Source organism: Leuciscus leuciscus (genome assembly GCF_965113295.1).
Source record: "Leuciscus leuciscus genome assembly, chromosome: 14".
Lineage (NCBI taxonomy): Eukaryota > Metazoa > Chordata > Actinopteri > Cypriniformes > Leuciscidae > Leuciscus > Leuciscus leuciscus.
The window spans coordinates 6,501,289-6,521,374 of NC_138738.1; the positions used below are offsets into that span (position 1 = coordinate 6,501,289).

Here is a 20,086-nt window from a genome sequence, read left to right on the forward strand (position 1 = left end):
GATGCTTTTAGATCACATGCACGTTTGAAACAAAAAAACATAAAAATAAAACTGTCCTCATTTATGCATTTAAGTAAAAATAAATCCCTTTAATATTAGGGAGTCAAGAGAGAATTAAACCTCTTACCCTTGATTTTAAACTATCTATAGTCTTTGGGTATGATGTCTTTTTTTGTTGCATTATTTAAATTCATGTTACCTTAACCAAATTGAATTATTATCTATGACATTTCTGTTGCTTTCCATAGGAAAGATTCCCTGTTGGAGAGAGACTATGCTGAGCTTGCAGTTGGTGATGAAATATTAACTCATGGTGGATATTTTAAGACTTCTCATATCTCTGGTAGGTTACAAGAATCATGCTGTACCCAACATCAATACAGCTTACATCACTAGACTCAGCAGGAGACACGGTCATATAGATTTGTGATGGAGGTTATAGAGGTTTATGATTACAGAATGAGTTGGAGTTTCAACTCAGTCGGCCTCTGGGAAATCCCATTTCTTTGTTTTTGTATTTGTTAATATAACTTCCCCCATGGATTTATTCTTTATTCTTAGTTGATAAAATCCAGATTTTTTTTTAAACTGAAAATAACTGACATACGCAGCTAAATCCAACAGTATGTGGCATCTCTGTGGTAAACAAACACAGCCGGTTAGGGCAGTGTGAGTGAAGTATGACTCGACCTCCCTCTGGTTCACCAGTTTTCCATCTCTCAGGGTGGAGGGTGTGGCTCAGGAGCCCGTGTTCTTGGATCTGAGTCCAGGCCATATGGCAACTGAACACTTGGGAGCTGAAAGGAGATTTGAGGAGATTTGAATATTGTCATTAGTGAAGTGTTGCATTATAAAATAAAACAGTTTTTCTTTTTCTAAACAAGATTACAAGCAGCTATACCAGTATGTTATGTCCAGGTTAGGGCATAATTATACCGTATACATTGTAGAAACTGTCAGAGTATATGTTTTGCAGATAATAATAATAATAATCATACAGTATGATGTAGCTTGTGGTTTTGCAAAGCAATGCTTAGAAGCATTCTGAATTGGCCAGTTAAAATTTCGCCCCCAATTCAAAAGAATAAAAATGACTACTATTATTTTTTATTTTTTTTATTATTATTTATATATACTGCATTTATATATTTTTTGCATTGTGACTTTTTGTCATAGCAATTAAGGACAGCAGCAGATTCATATTTAAATTGTTTATAAATCGTTCAAGTACGATTTTAAGTATAAATCATAGTAATATTCGTTGTACTAAATTTTATTTAATTTGAAATGCAATTTTATTAAAAACAAAGAAACAAACAAACATTACGACCGAACCAGATGATTTTAGCTATTGTAATGACAGTTTGTAAGTAAGTAAATAAATAAATAATAAAAAAGTTCTTAAAATAGTCTGTTTTCTATATGACCCAGGCATTTATTTGTGAGATTCACCTATACAGCCAAATATATGATCTTGCTGATCAGTGAAAATATATGAGCATTATATTTCATGGCACTGCCTTTAGAGGGCATCTATTCTCTCCTCTCTTCAATGAAACATTACCTCATTATATTTCAGGGCACTGCCTTTAGAGGGCATCTATGCTCTCCTTTTCAATGAAACATTACCTCGGGCAGCACCAGCACACAGAGGGATTGAGATTTCCAGAATTTAAATTCTCTATTTGCCTTATAGCAATGCTTAAGTAAAATGAGCTAGAATATCTTTTTATAGCATATGCAAATAGATTCCTGACGGGGGTGTCAGTCCACATTCATATAAATGATCAAACTGAAACATATTCAGCCCAAAAAAAAAAAGTAGTATCGCAGTATAGCGACTGATATGAGAGCGACACAAACATAATCAATATTCTATGAATAGGGCGAATTAGGAATGATTTGCTGGCGAACAAAATCTTTCACATAACCTAACCGTAGGTGTCATATTTGATCCCGCACCTCCCGCTCCCTGTCATCTATTCTCGTCTCCCCTGAACATTCTGTCCTCCTCCTATTGTCACTTAGACACACAAATTCTCTCTTTCTCAGCTTCCGCGCCCAACTCTCTAGAGCTTATGCCAATATACATTGACAGTCTTTATACACCAGCCTTGTCTATATCGTCCTCTTAGACACGCATACAGTTTCCCATGATTTTTGCTTCCAAAGAAATGGCTATTTTTATCACTGGCTATCACTGTGGAAAGTGCAGAGGACTATACGCTGAGCACTTAAAGCGGAACGAAATCAAAGATGCCACCAGGCACCTTTCCCTGAATGGTTTCAAGCTACCAACCTTCTCCTCTGGATGAGCTAATAATATCGACATCAAAAAGCTCCTAGTGTTCTGAAACAGTGCATTGCTGTCATTATGTCCTTTTCTAAAATTATCTGCAAAATAGTAGCTCTGAGCAACTCAATGACATTTAGACAATGCACGACAACATTGAGATCCATTGAAAGGAACAAGCAACACAGCTTTCGGGTTTCATATATCATCTTCATTGTTGTATTTGCTTTAAGACAGTATTGATCATTTGGAAGGGTTATATATGCATGTCTCTGTTCATAGATTGTCCACTGGTGGTGCTTGTAAAGTGCATCTTTACATCAAGTAACACTGAAGACATTTTGTTTTTCAGTGCTTTACATCCTAAAAAGTCATGGTTGCGTTATAGTGAATATTATAGACCGGATCACACTTACAGGAATGTAAAACATTCAGTGTGTTTTGGGGGTTGTCCTTTACAGCCAGAATGGGTTGAAATAGACTACATTCAGCTTTCTGCCAATTGAGGTGTTTGTATAACTCTAGACTCCCTCTGTCTGGCTGTTGAGCACAGGCTATAGGGTCTGAAGAGCTTTACAGATATACACACATGCCATACACACACACACACACACACACACACACACACACACACACACACACACACACACACACACACACACACACACACACACACACACACACACACACACACACACACACACACACACACACACACACACACACACACACACACACACACACACACACACACACACACACACACACACACACACACACACACACACACACACACAAACATATAACACTGTATTGCATAACTAAGCAATAGGAGAGACTTTCTTTCTTTCTTTCTTTGCAGTCTCAACAACATTTGATGGACAGATGCAGGGCTTGTCTCAATCACAGCAGCCTACTCATATACTCAAGGCCAAAGGCAATCAAAGCATGGTACAACATGTTCTTGCAACTTCACTGTATTTTAAACCTCTATCAAAATCTCACTTTATTTTGTTTATTCACTCTATTTAGTTTATGCTTCAAGTCAACATGGAATCGAAATATTTACTTTCGTAATAAAGTTCCTGGATTTATTGTGTATGATTAAACAAAGAGAAAAAAATTGGCCTTTGAAATTATATTCCTTTTCTGCAACGTACATTGGATAACATTAACCAATAGGCAAATAGGTATTTAGGCATTGTTTTGGCAAATTCACAATCAGGTTTGGATCTTTTCATATCAAGTGCCAGCCTACATTTCCCCCCATTGAAAATACTATTTCACCAGAAAATGCATCACATTACTAAAGTAAAATGGGTTGTGAATATTGTTTCTTGTTGACTTAACCTTAAACATTGCTTAAAAGTTTTAAATTATGTTATTAGTATTTAATTTTATTTAAACCAAATTCAATTAAATTGGTGATAAATGTAATATAATTAATAATAGTAATACAGCTTTATTGAAAGGTGGTTCTTTGGTTATATAGTTTTGATTGAATTTGGCCTTTAAAGGGATAGTTCACCCAAAAATTTAAATTAGCCCATGATTTACTCACCCTGAAGCCATCCTAGGTGTAAAGGACATTCTTGTCCTGGCTCTTCCAAGCGTTATAATGGGAGACAGGGTATATTTTTTTGGAAGTCCATCAAAATGCTTCCATCCGTGATAAAAGTGCTCGGCTTGCGTACAACCATCTGCCCAAAGCTAGTTATTTTAGTCGATAACATTTTAAATATGGATATTTTTCTTACACGAACACATCGCTTCACTTTAGAAGACCTTTATTAACCCGCCAGAGCCGTTTCGAGCACTTTTATCATGGATGGATGCGCTTTGATGGACTTCCAAAAAAATATACCCATTGACTCCCATTATAACGCTTGGAAGAGCCAGGACATTTTTTAACATAACTCTGATTGTATTCGTCTGAAAGAAGAATGTCATTTACACCTAGGATGGCTTCAGGGTGAGTAAATCATGGGCTAATTTACATTTTTGGGTGAACTATGGCTTTTTTTCTCCCCCTGTCATTTTTTTAAACGAAAACACTGTGGAGACAAAAAAATTGATTGCATAAGTTGATGTACATCCTTCTAAACCGTGGCAATGCATGGACTGATTATAAGATGCTTACAAATATGATTTTGTGACATTCAATGCTGTCCTTTAGCCTTTCAAATGACATTTAGGAAATCAACACACAATGCAAACGTAATGCGAGAAGCTAGTGCACCTGCAAGCTAAGCAATGACTGCGGTTTCCCAGTGTTTCACAAATGTGGAAAAAAAGAAGGCTTCAAAGAGGTACTGTTATAGCCCTGACATTCGACACAGCCAGGTCTAGCACCAAAATCACAATATATGTTATTGCCACACATTAAATATGAAGTTACAATGACAATGTGTATTAGGATGATACATCTGATTCACCAACAGCATACTGTCCAATGTCATGCATAGAAAACTTGCTGTTTGCCTGCATTAAAGCTGAAGTGTGTAATTTCTGCTCTCCTAATGGAATCACCAAAATTATATTTTCAAAACAGACCTTCCAATCTGCCATTGCTCAGACAGACAGATAGTTTCACACTAATATCACACCATTGGTTGAGTCCATTTTGTGGTGTTGGGCTGCTTAAACAGAGCAAAGATTTGAAAGCACCACACTGCTTTGGGGAAATCAGTCCATGAACGGATTAATTACAGCTTAGATCAAATTAATTATTTGAACATAAAAAAATACACACTTCAGCTTTAAAGCATCCAAACAAGTTTAGTACATATATTAGGCATTGACTATGCACCGTATGGTGAAATTGAGTTTCATACACTTTGTTAAACCTACCCCAACTGTGCGCATTGCAGTGATGTCTATACTCTGAATTAAAACAAGATAACATTACATAACATATTAGCAGCAGCTGTGAACGCAGTATCTGCTTCTAAATGAGCAGCATCAGCACATACAGTTTGCAAAAAAATATACATTAGAGAGACGAAGACAAAGGCACCTGCAGCCCAGGTGAGATACTGAAATAGATGTGGTTGAGAAACCTTCTAAGGGTGCACAGTCATGTGCCACATCAAATAATAGAGCCAAATCTTCAATCCATCCATAAAAAGTCAAATTTGGTGTCTAAAGAGAAGCATGAAAACAATAAGATGCTCGAGATAATGGCTATACTTGATACAATAATAGTGGCTATACTGCCTTGATAATGGCTATACTTGATAATATAAGTTTGAGGAGAGGATGCAGCAACTGTGAGTGGAGCCGGAACTTTTGTAGAAGGTCAATCAAAAGAAGACAGTATTGACTTACATAGTTTCCAAAGCTCTCTGCTGATTCATTGTTAGCGATAAAACAGTCTTTAATGCAAGAGACAAGAGACCTGTGTAAGCCTGTATATCTAGATTTCAAGGTCACCTGAAACTAAGACAATCAATGTCCCAGCAATCAATGCCCTAATGCTGCACTGTCTGTCCAAATGCAATGCTGAGTGTCTTTTTATAGATTCACTTGCAAAACAAAACCTGAAAAAAGCACCTTTGGATCACAATAAAACAGATAAAAATAGATGATCCTGTATATATGTATTATTTACAGAGCAAGATACATATTGTCGCAATATCTAGCTAAGTTTCTGTATATCACTTTCTCTTGAGCTGAAAATCCATGCCATTAAGATTGAGGATTGGGGCCATGCAACACTATAATACCAGTGTTTTTTCTCGATCCAAGCCAATAAAAGAAAAGACAAAACATCTAACACACTCTTATCAACACCTGAAAATTATTTCAAGACGATAGACAAGCCAGTGATTAAAAATAATTTGACATCATTGCTACAAAATGTGCTTGGGGACATTAAAGTGTGAACTACAATATGGCTCATTAAGTGGCAAAGTTATTTGAATATCAACTACATTTTGGACTATCTCTGCAGCTCGCAGAATATATACACTGAACAGTATCCTCTTACACACAATACATCAAGCATTTTATTTTTTTTCTTCTGTGGCACTAGGGTGTTATTTTGCTTATTTTTCATTTAGCATTTTCTGTATGCTCTTTATCCTGAAGAACTGCAAATAAAAATGGTTAAAATGTGATATGAGATGAGAAAAGAAAAGAAAAGCCGTTGAACAACAGTGGACACAGACACTGTAGACTAAAAATAACATAAAATATGACACGTAGAGACATTCATCTTGTCTTCAAAAGCTTTGCAGAAGGATAATCAAGGAGTAGATACAAGTGTTGTCCATACATATGTATTTTGGATCCACACACAACTGTCGACACAGAAGCAGGCCGCTTCAATGACATTCCCAGCTGATCACTATAGTAACACTAAAATAATAGACAACCGTCTTGACTCTATGTGAATATTGGTGTTCTTAACAAGCAGCATCAGAGTGGATGAAACTTCTGTGAGTATTCTTTGTATCATATACGTGAACTGCGTGTGACGGCAAACCTTTTTAACAGCAGATGAAGCACACAAATGACGTTTCTTTGGCGAAGCTTGGCTTTGAGAGTAAGATGTTGACTGAAATATGACACTCATGTGCTGTTTATTTGTTTTCCACAGTTCCATATAAATACTTGGCTCCTGCTCCGGATAAGGTATTGGATGATGTAGATGACTCCATGCGAACACTGATGAATACTTGGATTGTGGATGAATCTGGATGTACGGTTTCAATGAGGTATTGGAGATCAGAAATCTCATGTTAATAACAATCCTCCTTTGAATACTGTTTACTAGTCCTTTTTAAATTTCAAATGAAGTTGGACCTGCTCCCCAAATGACTAGACATCTGTCAGCATTTTTTTGATATTAACATAATTTGTATTGGCTAAAGTGCAATTGGCTGTCTTGAGGTTCTCGTCCTGAATGTCCTCGTTGCTGTTGTTGACACCTTCTTGGATCTCGATGTAGTCGGACTTGCTGATGGTGGATCCACTTCGACTTCCCTTCAGCTCTTCTTGGGAATCGACTTTGCTAACCTGGAGATACTGTGCTTGCTCTTCACCTTCTGTTTCTCTATGGTAGAAGTAGTTAAAGTTTGAGACGATGACGGGCACTGGAAGGGCAATGGTCAAGACGCCAGCGATGGCACAGAGAGATCCTACAATTTTTCCTCCAATGGTGGTGGGCACCATATCTCCATAACCAACGGTTGTCATTGTAACCACAGCCCACCAGAAGGCATCCGGGATGCTGTAGAACTGCGACTCTGGTTCGTCAGCTTCTGCGAAGTAGACGGCGCTAGAAAAGAGGATAACTCCGATGAAGAGGAAGAAGATGAGTAAACCTAATTCTCTCATGCTGGCTTTGAGGGTTTGGCCAAGAATCTGAAGTCCCTTTGAGTGACGGGAAAGTTTGAAGATTCTGAAGACTCGTACGAGTCTTATAACCCTCAGAATGGCAAGAGACATGGCTTGTTGCCCTTGCGGCACCTCTTCCACTCCCTTCTCCGCCAGCTCCGTTCCCAGTGTAATGAAGTAAGGAATGATGGCCACCACATCAATCATGTTCATTATGTTCACAAAGAAGCTGGCTTTACTAGGGCAGGCAAAAAAGCGCACCAAGAACTCGAAGGAGAACCAGATGATGCATAGCGTCTCTAGAATGAAGAAAGGGTCTGTGAAGTAGTTGGATGTGTAAATGGTTGTAATGTTACTACCGGCAATGGGGACTTTGTTCATCTCCTCCTCATCGCTGTGGAAGATGGGCAAGGTTTCCAGGCAGAAGCTGACAATGGAGATAAGGATGACCATGACTGATATGATCGCTATAATCCTGGCTGGCCCAGAACTTTCTGGATACTCGAACAGCAACCAGACCTGCTTCTGAAACTCATTTTCAGGCAACGGCCTCTCCTCCTCCTTGATAAAACCCTCGTCCTCCCTGAATATCTCAATCGCTTCATCTCCGAGCTCATAAAAACGGATCTCTTCCGAGAACACGTCCAAAGTGACATTGGCGGGTCTCCGCAACCTTCCGCCCGATTGATAATAATAGAGGATGGCGTCAAAGCTAGGTCGGTTTCTATCAAAAAAATACTCGTTTCTTAGAGGGTCAAAGTACCTCATGCGCTTCTTGGGGTCCCCCAGTAATGTTTCGGGGAATTGCAAAAGGGTCTTGAGCTGCGTCTCAAAACGCAGACCCGAGATGTTGATGACCACTCGCTCACAGCAGTCCTGCTCCGTTCCGGGGTCATAGTCCTGAGGAAGACCAGGGTGTGCTGCCGCCTCATCTGAGGGGTCGCCCGTGGCCACAGTCATAATGCAGGAGGGTGAGGCCTGCACTTTTCACCGAGGCAGGGCACCACAGGATGGGAAAATGCAGGGTGGGAATCCACACAGAAGGGGGCTTGACACCGTAGAGCACTAAGGGCCACAGCGTGCTACTGGATGGGTCGACTGAAAGAAAACAAGACAACATGCGGATATCTTTAATATTGTGTCCCTGTAAAAAAATTATAGGATAAATAAGTAATGACAACATATGTTTTTATAGTGCTTTAATTAAAATAAGTTAAGCAATAAGTTATACAAGATTCAACTAATTTTTTAAGTCAGTTTAATGTAATTTAAGTTGAAATGACTTAAACATCCAAATTAATTGTACTTAAAAATGTAAGGCAGTAACTTTTTCCCCCCACAGTGTATAAAGGCTTTCTGCAACAAAAGAAGGGTGAATGCAGGTAAAGTGATACACTTTCTGATAATGTGTCATGCGCCAGTGTTTAAAAAAGGGTGCAAAACATTACAATTCTAAATCATTTTAATTTTAAAATAAGTGTTTTTATAGATTTAATATTTAGTCGTTTTTTTCTCTCTATATACTGCATTGGACTTTGCCTACTTCCACTCTAAAGAAAAAAGGAAATAAGAGAAGTAAGGGATAAAATGTTTATGATGACGTTTTTTTGTACTGAAACGAGTAAATCATCTGCATTTTTTTATGAATTATGTTTATCATAATACAAGTATGTCCCTAGTATAGTAATCATGAGAGATACCACACACGCCATAACAAATTGCAAAGCGTAGGCAAAAGAAGATCTAAAAATATAGCGCACAATTTATATAGAACAGCATGTTCTACATAGTTATACATTCACATGCGAAGCAGTTCCTTGGTCTTCTTAAAGAACCACAATATAATGAAACTCTGCGTCAAGCCGTGTCAGTTCTGTCTGGTGTTCGGCAATGGACAAATATCCATTGACATAAAACTGCATCTCTCCCATGCAGTGCTGTCACATAAAAGAGGCCCTTCTCTATGAGATATGCACATCCTACATAACTATGCTGCATCCAAACAGCGTGTGCAAGCGTGTGTCCCCCATCCCTTTCTCCTCCTTTTCCATGAAATACCCGAACATTCAAAGAACCGCATATGCCATGCTGTTCGTACATATTTGCTGGAATGTTGCTTGTCCCAAACGGTGCCAGCATGCTTTAAAATATTCAGCAGAAGCAGCCCATGAAATATTAAACTGCAAGAAAATACATTTTAGGTTAAATAAGACTTGGTGGTCCCTCTTTCTTTTTACTCTGATAATGAAACAGACATAGCAAATAAAAGAATAATAAAGCTTCCATATATTCAATAGTCCAGAGTACATAATCAGAACTGAGACATTTTACCTGCTTGAATAAACTTCTAAATCACCCCTGTGGTTCCTCAGGTTCCCAGAAGTCACGACAGCCTTCTCGAAGTGAGGATAGCAATCCGGCGCCTGTGTGACCGATGAAAACGACAAACTCATCTGATTCCTTAAATCCTGACTGCTACTGTCCGCTGTAGCTCTCGGCACACCGGCGTATTGTGCATAACGGGGCAGGCAGGGAGGAGGGGCAGAGAGGTACAGTATGCGGTTGTGTCCTCATCTACCCCAAAGCTTCCTCACCGCAGGTTGTTTGAGAAGGACACGGAGGAAAGAACAGGAAAAAAGCATATGATGCAAAGGAAGGGCGGTCTCTTCATTCCACATTAAGGAGGCATTAAGCAGGTCGCCACAGTCTTTGCTAGACAGGTTGCAACAAACGACAGTAGAGGTGAATGTGAAACATTTGCAGAAGGCACAGGTCAGGCTTGTCCTGTAAGTAAGTAATGGTCTTTCAGTGATCACATCCATTAATTAGGCAGGCAATGCATTACATTAATGGGAATGCTCTTTGAGAGTGACTGATAAACTACTGATAATTGCGCAACTTATGAGGGTCAGTGACAAAGCATGTCTGAGATAATACATTTTTTCTTGAATACGTGAGTTACAAAAAAGGTTTCAAACCTATTTCAGTACAAATATATAGATAGACAGATAACCTTAACACCATATATAATAAGTACATGTAGTTAATTAATATTAATAGTAAGTACAATGCAACTACGTCCCCAATAAAGTGTAACCATATATATATACTGTATATATATGAATAGTCAAGAAGTTTTCTTAGTGTTATTCTATTTGATCTGAACAAAATGTTATTTATTTACTTTTGTCACATGACAAAGTTGGTTAGACCCCACTGACTTTGATTTGGGAGACAAAAGTTTTTCCAAGTAATATTAGAACACATTTCCCCCAAATTACAAATAATTATAAAAGAATATGACAATATTTTCAGCCTTAATGAGCAAACCCCCCATCCCCTCCCCCCCCCACCCCCACCCCCTCTGGACAGTTTTTTTATTTTTTTATTCTTCTTTAAACTGCATAATAATCTCTAAATGACCATAAACTAAGAGACTGAATGTTCATAAAAGAGGCGTGTTTTAAGTAATTGTCTGTATGAATTGTGTTTTTACATCACTGAACCATGAACCAATCTAAAATAAATTAGGCTATTAATATTGCAGCATCATCTCTTAATGACAAGTGATGACACAATCACTGTCAAACGTCTTGTCTGGTATCCTTAATTGTATATATTAATAGTTTTATTCAAGCCAATTTTGTTTTTCATTTGACTAAATCAATCATTAGGTTGAATCAAGGGTTAGATATAGTAGAAAAATGACCCTAAATGAACCAGCTGCACCTGACCACTTTTAAAAATGATTGTAATACAGGAAAAACGCAAATTCTATCACGTTGTCATGTTGACATGGGAACAGATGCAAAACATTAAACATAAGAAGTCTGCAGCGACAGACATCTCGAATCTCTTCCTACCTGTCCGTCTACCTCGCTTGCCGACGTCTCAGTAGTTGTGTCATTATGTTCACGCAACAAGCCATTAGTCAGCTAGTTAAAGCGTTAAATGGAATCTGCAGTCAATCGTTGCTGTGCATACCAAAAGACTCTTGGATTACAGTCCGCGCTACCACTCCTCACTTTATCCGCAGAGTGGGCAGTTTAAAGGGGACGCGTCACGCATGGTGCTTCCACAACCCGCACTGTCAAAATGCTATTAATTTTTTACGGAATAAGAACGTAAAATGTATATTGATATTCTATAAGACAATACGTGCTCTTTGTTTTGTTACTGTCTCTCACAGTTGCTAGTGACCAAATATGATGCTTTTAAAAAATTGTAACACCTTTGTCTCCATTTGTGTTTTTCCCTAGATAGTAGCCTATGCAGTGTATCAGATAAGTAGGACGTCCAATTGTATACATAGTGTATAGCTACCTTATGTACCATTTTTTTGATGTCAGTGAAATAACTAAATGGAATAGTGTACTGTTTACTGCATACTTCAAACTAGTATGCCTGCCCAATTGTGGAATTGTTTACAGTATATGCAATTATGCACAGATGTGATATACTGTAGGTATCCGTGTATTCCATGAATGTTGTAAATCTTTATAGGCTATATGCACAATATGCATACTTATATTATGCAGAAATTGTATTCCGAACAGCTGTTGGGTATTATTTTCTGTCTATCCATGAAGCAGAGGCATTTTTACACTGATCGAATATGAAGGTTGAGGCATGGAAACCACTGACAGAAAACAATACATACAAATTGTCTTACTGCTAACAAAAGGAACAGATTTGGCCATTTGCTGCAGTGGTAAATCAGTAAGGGACCTTTTTCTTCCCTTGAGTGGTTACAGCTCATGCAGCAAAACTGGATTCATTTCACTGTGAAATTTGATTAATTATTTTAAATTGGTTGCATTCCATATTTGATTTACAAATGATCAACCTATAGATTGCATTGCAAATTAATGATTTGTTATTTGATATCAGTTTAATTTCCTTTACCGCATTGGTTGAGTTCTCTGTGCTTTCAAGGGATGATTTTGCATACAAATTGTGCTGAGGGGTTTGTGACAGGCTCATCGCTGTTTGTTTTATAGCCAGAGCCTGCATGTCAATCATGCACACATGTTCAGGAAATCTCTCTGACGGCGGAGCCATTATTCATGAGAGAGCCAATACAAAGGAGTGTACATGCACTTCGCCTTGAATTAGCTCACATGTTTTAATTAAAACTGAGAGGTTTGTGTAATTCTGTGCTTGGGTGAGATGTGTTTAAGACTGGCCAAAGAGAGGAGACGCAAGCGTGAGCCCCCCCGGGCCATTGATCCTGGGTCAATCTAGAAGCCCTTTCACGGTCACACAAATATACAAGTTCAGTCACAAGGGACAATGCAGTCGATCTTATAGGCTATAGTAGTTGAGTTAAGAATGGTGGTAAGGAAAAGATTTTAAGGCTATTAAAAAATGTTTGCTCTGTCCTGTCTGCATGTGGTGCTTTGAGCTGAGGAACAGGACCAGGGGTGAAGACAGATTTGCTGCGTTTATCAAATTTCCCTTTGTCTTATATTCCCTTTCTCTTTATCTTTAAATGGAGTGATGCAAAGAAAAAAAGATTTTGCCAGTGCAGATGTTATATGGCCCTAGTAAGGCTTTCTAACAACAACAAAAAAAGCTTTTCAACTTGCAATTAAACAAATATTTTAAGGTACACTTTGGAAAAAGTTGTAAAGACATACTGGAGTATGTTTACAAGAAAATACTATTCAGTTTAATTTGCTTAAAGTCCACCTGTGGTCAATAATTTTATCCCTTAAAACTCATCTTTGATCATCAAAATGACATATTTAAATGTTTTTTTCCTTGAAAAAATAATTCTTCATGCCTTAAAGCCAACGATTTCAAATCTTTTGAGACTGTCTTTGGTTCACTGCAATTTTAAGGAGAAAATACTCTGCAATTGGGTTGACTTATGCATTTGCACATGGTTTGTCTTAAAGCATATTAAAAACACCATGTAGTTATAAAACAACATTAAAAACTTGATTTTCACCACAGGGGAACTTTAAAAGATTTGATTTGAATGTGATAACAGTAATAGTAGCCAATCATCTGAGCAAACTACTAAGTCAGTAACTTGTCAGTTCACACAACTGAGGAAAAATGAAAGATTGCTTTGTTGTACATTTTTTGAAAGATGCTTATGATGCTAAAACACTTTACTTAAGTCTCTGCTTAAAGGGATTGTTCACCCGAAAATGAAAATTCTGTCATCATTTACTCACCCTCAAGTCGTTCAAAACCTGTATGAGTTTATGTCTTCTTCTGAACACAAAAGACGATATTTTGAAGAAGATTGGTAACCAAACAGTTGATGGACCCCATTGACTTCCATAGTATTTTTTTTCTTCTATACTATGGAAGTCAATGGGGTCCATCAACTGTTTGGTTATCCATATTCTTCAAAATATCTTCTTAAGTGTTCAGCAGAAGAAAAGAAATGCATACAGGTTTGAAACAACTTGAGGGTGAGTAAATGATGACAGAATAAAATTTTTTTGGTGAACTATCACTTTAAGTGGATTTGTACAGTGTTTTTTTAATGAATCAATTCAATGACACGTATTATGTAAACTCTGACAACTCTGACAAATGAAAGACTACCTGCTAACGTAAAGGTCTTTAATCTGTAGAAATGGTCCCTGAATCAATGCACAAATCTGAACAATCTTTTGGTAAATTGATTCAAAAGACTCGAGTCACTAGGGTGACACAGCAGGTTTCTTTGTGTTTGTTGCCAAAACAAAAAAATATTCCAGCATGCACATTTAACTTGAGTTTTATAATGAATCATTTCATAAATCTTAAGAGTCTGAGTGATTCTTCTTTGTTTTTCAGCACTGCTTGAGTTTGAGCCAGGAGGTTGCAGATAGTGGCAGGAATCCAGAACCCAGAATCAGCTCAAGGTCACTTTCTCACTGCAGCAGATCCATCCCAACCTGCAGCGACACACCCCCATACAGATACGGACAATGACATTACAACTTGTTTAACTGCGTATAATGGAGAAAACAAACAAATCTTGCATAATTAATAGTTGTTTGTCTTGATCCCATATTACAAACACGATAATATAAAACTATGTGCAGTCACCTTAAAATCACATTAATATTATCAAGACACAATTTTGTGAATAAAACTAGATTATGAAAGCCGACGTATACAGATACAGTCTCATTCTGCCATCATTGGATGGTGGTCCTCTTGTTACTATGGCGACAGGCACCTAGAGCCCCTCCACAGACAGATTGGAGGGGATGAGAGCTGTGATGACATCACACAGACTGAGGAATCACTGGCTTTGGGCCACAGATGTGATATCACGCTTGCAGGGTTTTCTAAGTGATCCACAACTGAGGCGGAAATAAAGAGCCATGACTCAGTATTTTAATGGACATCCTCATGCAGGAAGATGATTGCATTTAAAGGGATAGTTCACCCAGAAATTAAAATTCTGTTATTTATTTCTCACCGCATGTTGTTCCAAACCCGTAAGACTTTTGTTCATCAAATCTTTTTGATGAAATCTGAGAGCTTTCTGTCCCTCCATTGACAGCTACGCAACTACCACTTTGACGCCTTAAAAAGTTCATTAAGAGATCGTAGAACTAATCCATATGAATTGAGTGGTTAAGTCCACATTTTCTGAAGAGACTCGATAGCTTTATATAATGAACAGATTGAATTTAGACTTTTATTCACATTTAAACATTGATCAGCGAACAGAAGCTCAACCGAACCTGCTTGACACACGAGAACAAACCTCATTGGTTCTTGCTGAAGCTCAATCGTGCTGCATAACACGAGAATGAACCTCATTGGTTCTCGCTGAAGCTCTATCGTGCTGCATAACACGAGAATGAACCTCATTGGTTCTTGCTGAAGCTCTATCGTGCTGCATAACACGAGAATGAACCTCATTGGTTCTTGCTGAAGCTCAAACGTGCTGCATAACACGAGAATTAACCTCATTGGTTCTCGCTGAAGCTCTATTGTGCTGCATAACACGAGAATGAACCTCATTGGTTCTTGCTGAAGCTCTATCGTGCTGCATAACAGGAGAATGAACCTCATTGGTTCTTGCTGAAGCTCAATCGTGCTGCATAACACGAGAATTAACCTCATTGGTTCTCGCTGAAGCTCTATTGTGCTGCATAACACGAGAATGAACCTCATTGGTTCTTGCTGAAGCTCTATCGTGCTGCATAACACGAGAATGAACCTCATTGGTTCTTGCTGAAGCTCAATCGTGCTGCATAACATGAGAATGAACCTCATTGGTTCTCGCTGAAGCTCTATCGTGCTGCATAACACGAGAATGAACCTCATTGGTTCTTGCTGAAGCTCAATCGTGCTGCATAACACGAGAATGAACCTCATTGGTTCTCGCTGAAGCTCTATTGTGCTGCATAACACGAGAATGAACCTCATTGGTTCTGGCTGAAGCTCAAACGTGCTGCATAACACGAGAATGAACCTCATTGGTTCTTGCTGAAGCTCAATCGTGCTGCATAACACGAGAATGAACCTCATTGGTTCTTGCTGAAGCTCTATCGTGCTGCATAACACGAGAATGAACCTCATTGGTTCTCGCTGAAGCTCTATCGTGCTGCATAACACGAGAATGAACCTCATTGGTTCTTGCTGAAGCTCTATCGTGCTGCATAACACGAGAATGAACCTCATTGGTTCTTGCTGAAGCTCAAACGTGCTGCATAACACGAGAATGAACCTCATTGGTTCTTGCTGAAGCTCTATCGTGCTGCATAACACGAGAATGAACCTCATTGGTTCTTGCTGAAGCTCAAACGTGCTGCATAACACGAGAATGAACCTCATTGGTTCTTGCTGAAGCTCTATCGTGCTGCATAACAGGAGAATGAACCTCATTGGTTCTTGCTGAAGCTCAATCGTGCTGCATAACACGAGAATGAACCTCATTGGTTCTCGCTGAAGCTCTATCGTGCTGCATAACAGGAGAATGAACCTCATTGGTTCTTGCTGAAGCTCAAACGTGCTGCATAACACGAGAATGAACCTCATTGGTTCTTGCTGAAGCTCTATCGTGCTGCATAACAGGAGAATGAACCTCATTGTTTCTTGCTGAAGCTCAATCGTGCTGCATAACACGAGAATGAACCTCATTGGTTCTTGCTGAAGCTCAAACGTGCTGCATAACACGAGAATGAACCTCATTGGTTCTTGCTGAAGCTCTATCGTGCTGCATAACAGGAGAATGAACCTCATTGGTTCTTGCTGAAGCTCAATCGTGCTGCATAACACGAGAATGAACCTCATTGGTTCTCGCTGAAGCTCTATCGTGCTGCATAACAGGAGAATGAACCTCATTGGTTCTTGCTGAAGCTCAAACGTGCTGCATAACACGAGAATGAACCTCATTGGTTCTTGCTGAAGCTCAAACGTGCTGCATAACACGAGAATGAACCTCATTGGTTCTTGCTGAAGCTCTATCGTGCTGCGTAACACGAGAATGAACCTCATTGGTTCTTGCTGAAGCTCAATCGTGCTGCATAACACGAGAATGAACCTCATTGGTTCTTGCTGAAGCTCAAACGTGCTGCATAACACGAGAATGAACCTCATTGGTTCTTGCTGAAGCTCAAACGTGCTGCATAACACGAGAATGAACCTCATTGGTTCTTGCTGAAGCTCTATCGTGCTGCATAACAGGAGAATGAACCTCATTGGTTCTTGCTGAAGCTCAATCGTGCTGCATAACACGAGAATGAACCTCATTGGTTCTTGCTGAAGCTCTATCGTGCTGCATAACAGGAGAATGAACCTCATTGGTTCTTGCTGAAGCTCTATCGTGCTGCATAACACGAGAATGAACCTCATTGGTTCTTGCTGAAGCTCAAACGTGCTGCATAACACGAGAATGAACCTCATTGGTTCTTGCTGAAGCTCAATCGTGCTGCATAACACGAGAATGAACCTCATTGGTTCTTGCTGAAGCTCTATCGTGCTGCATAACACGAGAATGAACCTCATTGGTTCTTGCTGAAGCTCAATCGTGCTGCATAACACGAGAATGAACCTCATTGGTTCTTGCTGAAGCTCAATCGTGCTGCATAACACGAGAATGAACCTCATTGGTTCTTGCTGAAGCTCTATCGTGCTGCATAACACGAGAATGAACCTCATTGGTTTTCGCACATCAAGCAAACATGCTTGAGCTTCCGTTTACCACAACTGATGTGTGAGTTGATAGTTTATATATGAATAAAATCTGTTCATCATATAAAGCGATCAAGTCTCTTCAGAAGATTTGGACTAAACTGCTCAATTCATATTGATTAGTTCTACGATCTCTTAATGAACTTTTTGAAGCGTCAGTGGTAGTTGCGTAAAGTGTCAATGGAGGGACAGAAAGCTCTCAGATTTCATCAAAAAGATCTTCATTTGTGTTCTGAAGATGAACGAAAGTCTTACGGGTTTGGAACGACATGAGGGTGAGTAATTAATGAGAGAATTTTCATTTTTGGGTGAACTATCCATTTAATAACCAATTATTTACCCTGTTTTCTCATTCTTATGGTTAGTGATTTGAACAAACTTCTAAATCTAAGTGTTAAGCATTGGCATGCAATCTTTTTTTTTTGCTATGGACGTGAATAATACCTCAAATCATCCAATAATAATACCTTGTCCAAGCATTCAGATTGACTTTACCTTATTTTTGCTTGCAAGATAATAAAACAATTGAAGGGTAGACCCGAGCCGCATCTACAGACCATGACATCAGAGACCTGGAGGTGGTAGGTGCCAGTAAGCAACTGCCCAATCAGAAGACTGAACCAGAGCACAAAACTGTTCACTTCTAAAAGACAGGAGTGAGTAAAGGCTCCCTATTAAACCATTTTGAAGAGTTTCCTTTAACTGACCTTTACTTTTCTCATCTTATAAGCTATTTCCCCCTTTATCTGTTATTGTATTGGTCAGTATTGACCTTCTGTTCCTGTGGTATATTATAGGACCACAAACCTTTATTTCAAGTCAAGTTTTTTTTTTTTTTTTAACTTCGGACCTCATGGATTATAAAGTCTTTGCTCTGTTCTCTAAGTGTACAGTATCCTCAAGGGCAGACCTCTAATGTGCTCCTGGAGTCTCCCTTTAATTTCACACTCCATTTCTTGTTCAGCCCACAGCCATAAATACCACTGTCTGTGACACTGTGGAAAATCCAATTCCATGTTAACAATTTTTATTTTATTTTTGATGTAGAGCCATTATAAGGAACTGCCCTTAAAGTTTGTATTAACTTGCAACTGAAAGTCCAATCGCCAGACCAAGATTAGTAGAGGGAATCATTTTAAACCGGGTCATATGTCACCCAAAAATCAATAGAATAAATAGGACAATAGGAAAATTATTATTTTTATTTTTTTTGTGGTTGCATTGACATTATTTTTTCATTATGATTATGCAAATTTTTTCCCCAAATTCTCATTACTGTAATGAAAAATAAAAAAATAAAAAAATAAAAATCGAATTTATGTAATAAGAAATTCATCATTAAACTGCGTTTAAAATTCAATCCACTGCCTTAAATTTATGATGATAAAATCATTGTGTGAATCACCTTTAAAAATAGTGGGAAATACAAAAAACAACAACAACAAAAAAAAAACATGAGAAATTGGGTGGAAAATTTGTCATGAATCATGATATACTTTAATGATCCTTGAAATATTTGTAATGTTAAATGTCTTCAATAATGTGGTGAAATGTGAAGAGACTGTGAAGATTAACCACTATGCTACTTATGAACCATAGCTTAAAGATAACAAAGTGGCATAAAATTAGATAACAGATCAGATTGCTCTTTAGACCAAATGTGATAAGCACAAAACTTTTTTATAAAGTTGAGGGGGTTTAACATCTCCAAGCACTTTTACACTTAAAGTGGTTATCGTACAGTCCAATCTCCACTGGTTTAATAGCCTGTCAGAGGGAGTTACTGCTGAGCTAGAATGACACACTTCTGGGATTGTGCATGGCAGAGCGGGGCAGAGAGAGAGGGGGAAGACCCCAGCCTTTTGCAGGAGAGCTTTAGGAGGACACATATGCTTGTGTGAACAAACACACACATAACATGCATCAGCTGGCCCCCCCGGTGAGATGTGCCGTGGCTCAGCTGTTTCGTTCCAGCAGTGAATGAGTATCTTATTATCACACATCCACAGGCTGAGGCCTCTACACTCATCAAGATCCTCATGTTGCACAGAAATACTTTCTGCTTCCCTAAAGCTATTTTTACTATAGGGTATTGCTAATGCTAAGTTGTTGCTAAATGGTTGCTAGTTTCTGGGGGGTCACTAGGGTATTACTAGGTGTTTGCTAAGGTGTTCTGGGTGAACACTAAGGTGTTGGTAGGGTGTTTTGGGTGGCCATTAGGGTGTTGCTAGGTGGTTGTTTTAAGGGATAGTTCACTTTGAAATTAAATTTTGGTATGTTTTAGCTTACCTCAAG

General features: G+C 38.6%; 1 protein-coding gene across 4 annotated transcripts; it reads right to left on the reverse strand.

Annotated features, from left to right (window-relative positions):
- Positions 1-364: 364 nt before the first annotated feature.
- On the reverse strand, positions 365-11,649 carry LOC309514110 (potassium voltage-gated channel subfamily A member 2). Of its 4 annotated transcripts, none has more exons than XR_014211608.1 (3): positions 11,497-11,649; positions 9,965-10,417; positions 365-797 (listed from the first exon to the last, which is right to left on the reverse strand). XR_014211608.1 is itself a non-coding variant. In XM_082190243.1 (3 exons), exon 3 carries the CDS (start codon positions 8,591-8,593, stop codon positions 7,115-7,117), a length of 1,479 nt encoding a protein of 492 aa, XP_082046369.1. In that variant the 5' UTR covers positions 8,594-8,731; positions 9,965-10,218; positions 11,497-11,649; the 3' UTR covers positions 2,000-7,114. The 4 variants fall into 4 exon arrangements, 3 of the variants coding, with proteins under 3 accessions (XP_082046369.1, XP_082046368.1, XP_082046367.1); XM_082190243.1 differs by lacking the exon at positions 365-797 and adding an exon at positions 2,000-8,731 and having other exon boundaries at positions 9,965-10,218; XM_082190242.1 differs by lacking the exon at positions 365-797 and adding an exon at positions 2,000-8,731 and having other exon boundaries at positions 9,965-10,345.
- Between the last annotated feature and the right edge of the window lie 8,437 nt (positions 11,650-20,086).